The 9,443-nt window shown below is 40.7% G+C and overlaps 1 protein-coding gene across 12 annotated transcripts in view; it reads left to right on the top strand.

Moving 5' to 3' along the window:
- Positions 1-809: 809 nt before the first annotated feature.
- Positions 810-9,443, top strand: part of SYNRG (synergin gamma) — a 72,291-nt gene continuing 63,657 nt past the window's right edge. For 9 of the 12 annotated variants that reach the window (XM_031027450.2, XM_081805323.1, XM_031027445.2 and 6 more), the window contains exons 1-2: positions 810-963; positions 6,910-6,950. In XM_031027450.2, coding sequence (XP_030883310.1) covers positions 887-963; positions 6,910-6,950 — 118 coding nt within the window. In that variant the 5' untranslated portion in view covers positions 810-886. Of the gene's footprint in view, positions 964-6,242; positions 6,695-6,909; positions 6,951-9,443 lie in introns of those variants that run through there. The other 3 variants (XM_081805321.1, XM_006732691.3, XM_081805322.1) reach the window with 3 other exon arrangements.

The raw sequence follows: 9,443 nt of genomic DNA, 5'->3' as shown, positions 1-9,443 counted from the left end.
GTGAAAGATAAAGCTAATTATAATTAATCCACTACCTGCTAATAAGCAAACTGCTTGAAGGCTTGAAAAGGTTTACATTGGACTTTCGTATTTTACTTAACAGTAGTTCGAGTAGGGGAAAAAAATATGCCCAAATTTTATATATATTTTATATAATATACCCAGATAAGTTCAGAGTAATGATGAACTGCTTTGCAAACACCGTTTTGCCCCTGCTTGCAAGTATAGGAAAAGCAGGGATTATTGGGTGGCATGGTGGCAGAACCAAACACATTGGAACGGTGCGCGTTGAAGGTTTTATATACGGGCTAGGTTTATTTGCGCTAGGCTGCTTCACTAAATTTTAAATACCTTTATCTTCTGGGGTGGGTGCCAAAAGGAAGCTGCCGAATTCTCGGGAAGAAGTAGAGAGAGGTGATCACTGACCAGCGCCGTAAAGCTATCAAAGAAGCGTCCAGGATCCACCTACTCTTTAAGTGTAAAACGAATAAAATACCCGTGCACCCATCATTCCAATTTAAAAAGCAGGATTCAATCTCCTCTTTTCACTAACCAACCTGACGGTTTTTTAAACGGAGGGACAACGCTTTGCCGCTGGGCCGCCAGCCGGACCTTCCGGAGGGCCTTGCCAGAGAACGAATCAGCTCCCCTGAGCCGTCCACGCAACCCCAGAACTAGAATCGCACTCGGAGGACCCCCAGCGGCGGTCGGGCCACGTGACGAGGGTGCGCCGCAATCCCCCTCCCCGGGGCGCGGAGGGTCACGTGGGCGCATGGCTCCGCCCCGTCGCCCAGTCCGCGCCGTGGAGGGGCTGGCGTTTGCCCCGGAAGTGGCTGTCTTCCCCTGACAGCTGCTTGTAAGGTGGCGGCGGCGGGCCCGGAGCAAGATGGCGCTGCGGCCGGGAGCGGGAGCTGGCGGCGGTGGGGCCGCGGGAGCCGGCGCTGGGGCTGCCGGGGGAGGCAGGTGGGTGTGAAGAGCCGGGCCGGACCCCAAGGCTGGCCCCGCCGGGGCGAGGGCTGTGTGGCAGTTATGGCGGTTTTCGCCCGCTTCGACCCCTTTTCTTTTGGCACTGGGTTACGGGAGAAGGGGGTCCTCCGGGGACCTAGGCCGAGGGGGCGGGGGAAACCTGGCGCCCGACTCCTGTCTCCCAGGCTCAGGGGCCCTGGTGCTGGGGCCGAGCAGCGAGCGAGAGCGTCCCAGTGCGGGGAGGGGAGGAGCAAGAAGAGCAGGAGGTGAGGGTCCGCTCGGCTGGGCTGGCACCCGGCCGGGGCTGGGGAAAGCAGGAACCCCGACGTCTCGCTTCTAGCCCGGGCTGGCTCCGAGCGACCAGACTTCCCTTTCCCAGGGCTTTCCGGGCTTGACCGGGGTTAGGGTAGTGAAGGCTCTGAAAAAATCTGGTCACAAAACTGAACAGCTGATTCCAAGATTTGTGTGTGTGTACTATTTGTCTTCCCCCGTTTAGAATGTCCTGTCCTTTTTATCACCTTAGGAACACATGAGAAACAGCAGGAAAAGGTAAAGACCTTTGAATTAATAAATAGAGCTCTTGTAGACGTAACTCTTAAGACTTGTCTCCTTATTAAAATCAAATCACTATTAAACAGCAGTTACACAGTTATTAGAACAAAGCTTCCAGACTTTTACTTAGTCCTTAAATAAATCTGTCCTCTGTCATATAATAATTGCCTGTGGTTCTCATATCCAGAATGATAAAGGAGAAGAACGTCTGCAACTTGACAAGTTCATCATTTAAGGAAATCCTTTATTCGGGGAAGTTTTCACCCCACTTCTGTAATGACCTAGTCTGAGTTTGTTTTGTTAACCAACACATAGTGCATACACATTTGAAGATAAAATTAGCTTTTTATCTTCAGCATCCTAAATTATTTTTGGAAAGCAAAGTGTTAGTATTTTGATAGGCAGTGTTTTAATTTTGGAGTCAGGAACACTAAGCAGTGTGAAGTCTTTAAAGTTATCACCTCCTGCAGGTGCTTATATATATGCTAGGAAAAAAGGGCAGTGGCTGTTGAATGAACCACCTGTGTGCGGCCCCATTTTCCATTTCCTCAACACATCTTTTACTTTAGATTTAAAACTGTTTTCTTTTGTTTTCCAGTCTACGCTGTTTCATTAGAGTCTTTCATGAATACTTGATATGTCAGTTTCTGGCTGCAGAAGACAAATATGTAATCTATTTTCTATATGTGATGACAGTTTCTAAAATGTTCTTGAGTGGCATTAATTTGACCAAGTATATGATTAATCATGGCACTCAGTTCTGAAAAAATATAAATTTGGTATTTTAGGCCTATGGGTTTTCTTTTGGTTGTTTGGTTTCTGTTTTTTGTGGGGGGGGAGGACCATGTGCAGAAAGTTGAGTGGATCATCCCCCTTAGTTTATAGTGTTTTAATGTCACCAGTCCATGAACACTCATTTTTAAAAATAAGTATGGCCTGAATTGTGATAGAAGTTCAATTGATTTTAAAATTTCTTTCATCTATAAAAGGTGGTTGGAGTAACATCGAATTCTAAAACTCTAGAGAGGGACGCCTGGGTGGCTCAGTCGGTTAGTATGATCCCAGGGTCCTGGGATCCAGTCCCGCATCAGGCTCTCCTCTCTGCAGGAGCCTGCTTCTCCCTCTGCCTCCCACTCCCCCTGCTTGTGTACTTGCTCTGACAAATAAATAAAATCTTTAAAAAATAAAAATAAAACTCTAGAGGATATATGGGAGAGAAAAGTGGCTTAAATGTTCCTTACCTTGCAAAATGTATGGTAACTGTTACGTATATTGGAAACTTTCTGAGGCTGAAAAGCTGTATGCTCAATAAAGAAAGAATATTACAGTTTTTAGAGAGCAGTGGTGAGGGCTGAAGTTATTTTATAAGGAAGTTAACATTATGATAGCCTAAGTATATTTTAAGGGAAAAGAAAAAGAGCCAGGCGATCTTTCTCAGCTTTTAGTAGAGAAAATCCAGGAACTATAAGGTACCATATTTCTTAGATACTTGTTTCTGTTCTAAGAGACTAAACAAAAATCAGTGACATTTTCCAACTTCCTTAACATTAGCCTACTTTTGATTGGTATCCTGGTTGGGCTACTTTAGAATAAATGGTAGAGTTATATAAAGGACAAAATTTACCCAAGAGATGAGAAGTATAATTTAAAAAAAAAACAACAAAAAACAAGTACAGTGGAGAGAAAAGAATTGAAAGATCTTGATTAGTCTGTATCCTTCTGGGATATTATCATTTGTGAGCTTGTCTATGTTTTTCCTTCTCTTTTACAAGCTCCTTAAGGACTTCCTCATCTTTTCATCTTCCACTGCTTCTAGTACATTGTAACATAGAAAACATTCTGTAAATATTTGTGGATTCAAACTACGTTGAAAGTAAAGGAGGTATTTCAGCTGGGCCCCATTTGGAGGAAGAGGAAGGGGTCAAGGGATTGTCATAAGAAATATGAAGGCCTACTGAACACTAAGGGAACAGCAGGTAAGGCCAGATGGATTGTGGCACTAAATGGGAGATGAGTTTTGTGAGGTAAAACTGAAAAAGTTGTGCTAAAACTGGAGGTGGCCTTGGATATAAAGGAAGGAAATTCAACTTAAGGGGGAATTACTACGTAGTTTTAATCCCAGGAGTGGCCTCATCAAATGGTCCTTTAGGAAGATGCACCTCACCTGTTCTCTATGAGCTGTATTAGGAGTTTGAGAGTCTGGAGGTGGAGAGGCTTTAGGAGGTTTTGTTGGAGTCCATGCCTGCCAAGGGAAGGTTAGTAGCAAAGGTAACTGAAAGGGAAGGATGAATGGGACAGGCATGTGACAAGTAGACCTCTTGGTTCTGCTTTCATACTCAGGTATTGGTAATAAATAGTGGTTTTACCTTTGAAATTAAATTGTTGGTCATCTTGCTGCCCAGTTTTTGGGTTTTGGGGTTTTTTTTTTTGTTTTTTGCCAAACTTTTGCTGTCTCATCAGTGTCTTAGCTGCTTGTCTAACCAGTCTTAAAGCATGTTGATGTTAGTTGTCTAAACATTCCAGAGAATCATATGAATGGTGCATAGGTCACTAAAGAGTTTGGGTTGCTAAATAATTACTGGAGTAAGTCATGTTTGTCAGTAACGTTCTTAATTTAGTTTTTATTGGTTCTCAAGATAACCTTTATACATCCTATACATTTATTCCTATCTGTTTGGTTATCTTAGTTGGGACCTTGGCAAACTTGCAGTTCTTGTGTTGTCATTTGACAGAGGGGGAAATAGGACAGGGTGGTGAAGGGGTTTGCATAGAACTTTACAGTTAATTTATGGCTGAACTGGAAAAAAAAATATAACTTGAGTTTCTGGTTTTTACTTAGCCACTAAGCCATATTGGTAATTGTAATCTTTAAGACTGATTTGGAGAAGTCTTGACAAGTTGATTACTTAAATGCATTGGTTCTAAGTTTATAAATCTTAGTATGTGTGAGTAGCTTTTTAAAAAAAGTGATACTACCAAATTTCAACTTGCAGTTTAAACATCTTATCCAGGTAACACACAGCTTAACTAATATATCTTGTGTGCAGTTCAAAAAAGCTGTTCACTATTCAAGCCTCTCTTTGGGTGTGGGCCTGCTTGTCAGCAGTAGAATTTGCTAACAGTTCAAATCCTCTACAAAGCTATAAATCACATATAACCAGATGGATATCCAACTAGAACTTTGTAAACCACTTTACACAATTTTTTTTAATTAAAAATATTTTAGAGCTAAAAGACTCTAAAGTTTGGTTTTTAGCCTTTTTCCTGGGAAGGGGGTGTTATACAATAGAAAAATGCAAGGACACATAAATTTGGCATATAATTCCTGGATTTCACTAGATTCCTTAAAGATTATTCAGAACCCCCTTCAGATACTTTGACTCCCAATTGAGTCTTTCCCACTCAGACTTTTTCTTCCTTGAATTGTCCCATTTTCTTTCCCTCCAGCCTTATAAAAAGAAGTTTCTCTTCCTTTTCAAAAGAGATCCTTTTTGCTATCTTCCTTTGTTAATCTCATTCCCTCAGAAACTTTGTTTTATCAGTTAGTAAGTATATCTTTTCTGTCCTAAACCTTTCTCCGTACAGGTCCAAGAGTTTCTCTTCCTCTTGACACTGTTTACTCAGAGATCAGCATTTTCGGAAGCAGTGAGCTTTTTTTTGTTAATCCTCCTTCTGATCACCTTTTCTAAAGCATTAGATACTGGTAATTACTTCCTTCTTTCTGAAATGTGGTCCTTCCTCAGTTATCACTCAGTTATAACTAACTCCCTTGGTTTTCAGTGGCCATTCCTTACTCAGTTTTCACCATAAGAATTCTCCAAGTTGCCCTTTGGTGTCTTCTCCCTATATATGCACATTCCCTTAACTATTTCATTCACAACCAGGGCATAATTTTATTTTTTTTTACCTTTATTTAAAAGAGCCTCTCTAGGGGCGCCTGGGTGGCTCAGTCATTAAGCGTCTGCCTTCGGCTCAGGTCATGATCCCAGGGTCCTAGGATCGAGCCCTGCATCAGGCTCCCTGCTCAGCGGGGAGCCTGCTTCTCTCTCTCCCTCTGCTGTTCCTCCTGCTTGTGCTCTCTGTCAAATAAATAAAATCTTAAAAAAAAAAAAAAAGATTTTATTTATTTGACACAGAGAGATAGTGAGAGAGGGAACACACACACACACACACACACACAAACGCGTATATATATCTCCAAAAGAATTGACAGGGAGGACTCAAACAGATACTTGTACACCAATGTTCTTAGCAGCATTACTCACAATAGCCAAAAGATAGAAACAACCCAAGTGCCATCAACAGATGAGTGGACAAACAAAATGTGGTATGTACATACAATGGAGTATTATTCAGCCATAACAGGGAAAGAAATGCTGATACCTGCTACAACATGGATGAACCTTGAAAACATTATGTCAAGTGAAATAAGCCACGTACAGAAAGGATAAGTATCTCATATGATTCTACTTAATCTGAGGTAGCTAGAATAGGCAAATTCATAGAGACAAAAAGTAGTGACCACCAGGGCTTGGGGGAAGGAGTGATGGGGAGTTATTATTTAATGGGTATAGAGTCTTTATTACGGATGATGAAAAAGTTCTGGAAATGGATCATGGTGATAGTTGTACAACATCATGAGTGAACTTAACGCTACAAACTATACACTTAAAACTGGTTAAAATGGTAAAATTTTGTGATGTGTATTTTACCACAATAATCTCTGCCTTCATATAGTATTCAGAGGAAAATCAAAGGTCCTCCACAGTCTGCTTCTCTAATCCTATATCTTATATTCAACCTTAAATCATTTCTCTAAACACACAGCTCTGGCCTCAGAGCTTTCCCTCAAACTATAGTGTGACTCTCTTTGAGGTTCAGCTTAAGAGATACCTTCACAAAATTGTGAGCTATAACCCATCAAATTAATCTTTTTCTTTTCATCTCTGTTAGTATTTTGGACCTCTCCCAGCACTTAGCACGTTCTGTCCGATATTAGAGTTAGTTGCTTGCATGCATGTCTTCAACAAGACCGTGAGCTGCTTCAATTCCTCCATGTAATAGGTACTCCGTAAATGTTTGCTGAATTGAATCTAATCCAGCCTTCTCATATTATGGATGGAGAAATTGGAATCTAGAGAAGCCACACAGTGACAGGACCAGGACCAGTTTCAAGGTCTTCTGTTGTCTAGTTCAAAAATTTTCTCCCTATGCTAACATGCTGTCATGCATCCTATGGATGTTCAGTCTGTATTGATATTCAGTATTGTACTATAGAACAAATGGCAGGACCCTGTTTACACTTCTTTTGTTTATGTAAAAAATTACATGTATTATTTGAAATCATTGTATATATTAAATAATCCTGATATGTTTTTCTTCTGTTCTCAGCTTCATGTTCCCTGTTGCAGGTGGAATGAGACCCCCTCAAGGTATGTGAAAGCTGAAGTTTTAAACTTTTCACTTTCATGTTTCTGAACTTGGGAATCAAGTGAATAAAAAAGTCTTGTTGCTGCCAAATAGAGTAAAATTTTCCTACAGTCTTGAACCTATATATATGCCAGCTATTCTTAAAATTTCTCAAAAATTGTGTAATTCTAGATTGTTAGCTCCAGAGGGCAGAAGCTATGTCTGCCTTATGCTCGTCGGTATCTGCAGCACCCAGCATACTGATAGAAAATTATAGGGTCTCTGTGGATGTTTGTTGAACCCTTTAATTACTTTATACTACCATGTTTTCTCTATATGATTTGGTCTTATGTATGTAAGAGAGCATATATTCTGATGCAGTATAAATTATTTCTTAAGTCTCAGTTTTACTCTTTTCAATTTCTTTACTGGGTGTATCCCTTCTGTTTCAGACAAGGGCCTACCAATATCAGTTCTAGCTGTGTCTTTAGGGCAACTGTAGTGAAGGGTTACAGTCTTGACTCAACGCCACTGTGCCACTGGGACACAGCACTGAAGAAAGAATGTGTCTGCCTTTCTCTTCTTTCTGCTCATACCCTGACACATACCAGTCTGCTGCTGAAAACTGTCCCTTCTCACAAAGCCAGTGTTGATTGCTTATGGTGGAATTGCTAGAGAAACAGAGACTCCCAGGTCACCACTAGAGATGAAAGATAAAGAGTGGCTCAGTAGCAGGTGGTCAGTGGCTCATACTGACTTTGTCTACATTTGTAATCAGTGATGGAGGTTGAGTTTCAGGTAAATTTTTCCAAGGGTCAGTTGTATTATTTTCATTGTGCTTACATTTATGCATTATTTAAGCTATCTGTAATTAGATGTGTCCCAGATTTAGACTGAATGGTTTGAGATCTTTTGTTCTTTAGGAAGGCGTTACAGAGTTATTCATTACTGTGGCTCAAGATTTTGCATTTTTATAAAACTTTCAAGTAAAAATCTGCATTTGGAGCAAGAAGAGAGCCCAAAAGTTTGCCTGATATTTTTTCTTCTGGAATTTGGAATTGTTTTTGAGATTTTTTTTCTTTTTACAAAGTATGTTAGTATGGACTTTTTGATCATTACAAGGCTTTAAATTATGCATGGATTATTTCTGAAAGCATATACAAGAAGCTGACAGCAAGAGTAACCACAAGATCATGAGTAGGTAAACAGGAGACAAGAGAGAAGCGAGAGTTTTCACTATGCATACTTTCATGCCTTTAAATGTTGTACCAGATACCTGAGTTACCCATTCAAGAATTAAATAAAACTAATCCAAATGAACAAAACTTTAGGTCCAAAGGGGCAAGAGGGAAAACATGGAAGTTCCATGAGGGTACGGACCTGGTTTTGTAGACTACCGTATCCCTAGAATGGTGCCTGACAAGGAGTAGGCCCTCAAATGTTTGAATAAATGATTGAATGAATAAATGAATGCCACTAATAATGTTACTTGTAAATATGGATGTTCATGCTTCTGAAATTAAACTGTGTATAAATAACCTTTAAGGTACACAGAACTCACAAGGTAAACGTGGTGTACTTTACCAGACTTTTATTTTTTTTAAATCAAAATTTGATTAAAAGCTCCTTATAGTAGAACCAACACAGATGTAATAAAGTGCAAAATTAGGTTGAAATTTGTGTTCAGGCCATGTAGGGATTTTGTTTTGTTCACAGGTGTATACCAACTCTCTAGAACTGTGCCTAAAATATAGTAGGCACTGAGTATTTATTAAATTCCCAAAGGTATATATCTTTAGTCTCCACTCTTGGGAATACTTCATTGGAAAAGTTTGGGAGTTATTTTACTCTAAATCATATTTTCATGATAGTTCTCCTGCCATTGCATTATATACTTTACATGCTGATGGCTATTTAGTGGTAAATGTTATATTAACTATTCATGTAAGGAAAGAGAAGAGGAATACCATTTCTTCAAGCATATTAGGTATTAAACAGTTTTACAGATAAGAAACTGAGGCACAGGGGCGCCTGGGTGGCTCAGTCGTTAAGCGTCTGCCTTCGGCTCAGGTCATGATCCCAGAGTCCTGGGATCGAGCCCCGCATCGGGCTCCCTGCTCAGCCAGGAGCCTGCTTCTCCCTCTCCCGTTCCCCCTGCTTGTGTTCCCTCTCTAGCTGTCTCTGTGTCAAATAAATAAATAAAATTTAAAAAAGAAAAGAAAAGAAACTGAGGCACAGGGGCACCTGGGTGGCTCAGTCGTTAAGTGTCTGCCTTTGGCTCAGGTCATGATCCCAGGGTGCTGGGATAGAGCCCCGCATCGGGCTCCAGCCCTGCATTGGGCTCCCTGTTCCGCCGGAAGCCTGCTTCTCCCTCTCCCACTCCCCCTGCTTGTGTTCCCTCTCTTCGCTGTGTCTCTCTGTGTCAAATAAATAAATAAAATCTTAAAAAAAAAAAAAAAGGAAACTGAGGCACAGAAGTTACAAGCAAGTCCCAAAGGTACTAAGTGACATTTCTC

Source organism: Leptonychotes weddellii, chromosome 15 (genome assembly GCF_054177405.1).
Source record: "Leptonychotes weddellii isolate Sample4059 chromosome 15, ASM5417740v2, whole genome shotgun sequence".
NCBI lineage: Eukaryota > Metazoa > Chordata > Mammalia > Carnivora > Phocidae > Leptonychotes > Leptonychotes weddellii.
This window is presented reverse-complemented; position numbering and strand designations above follow the sequence as displayed.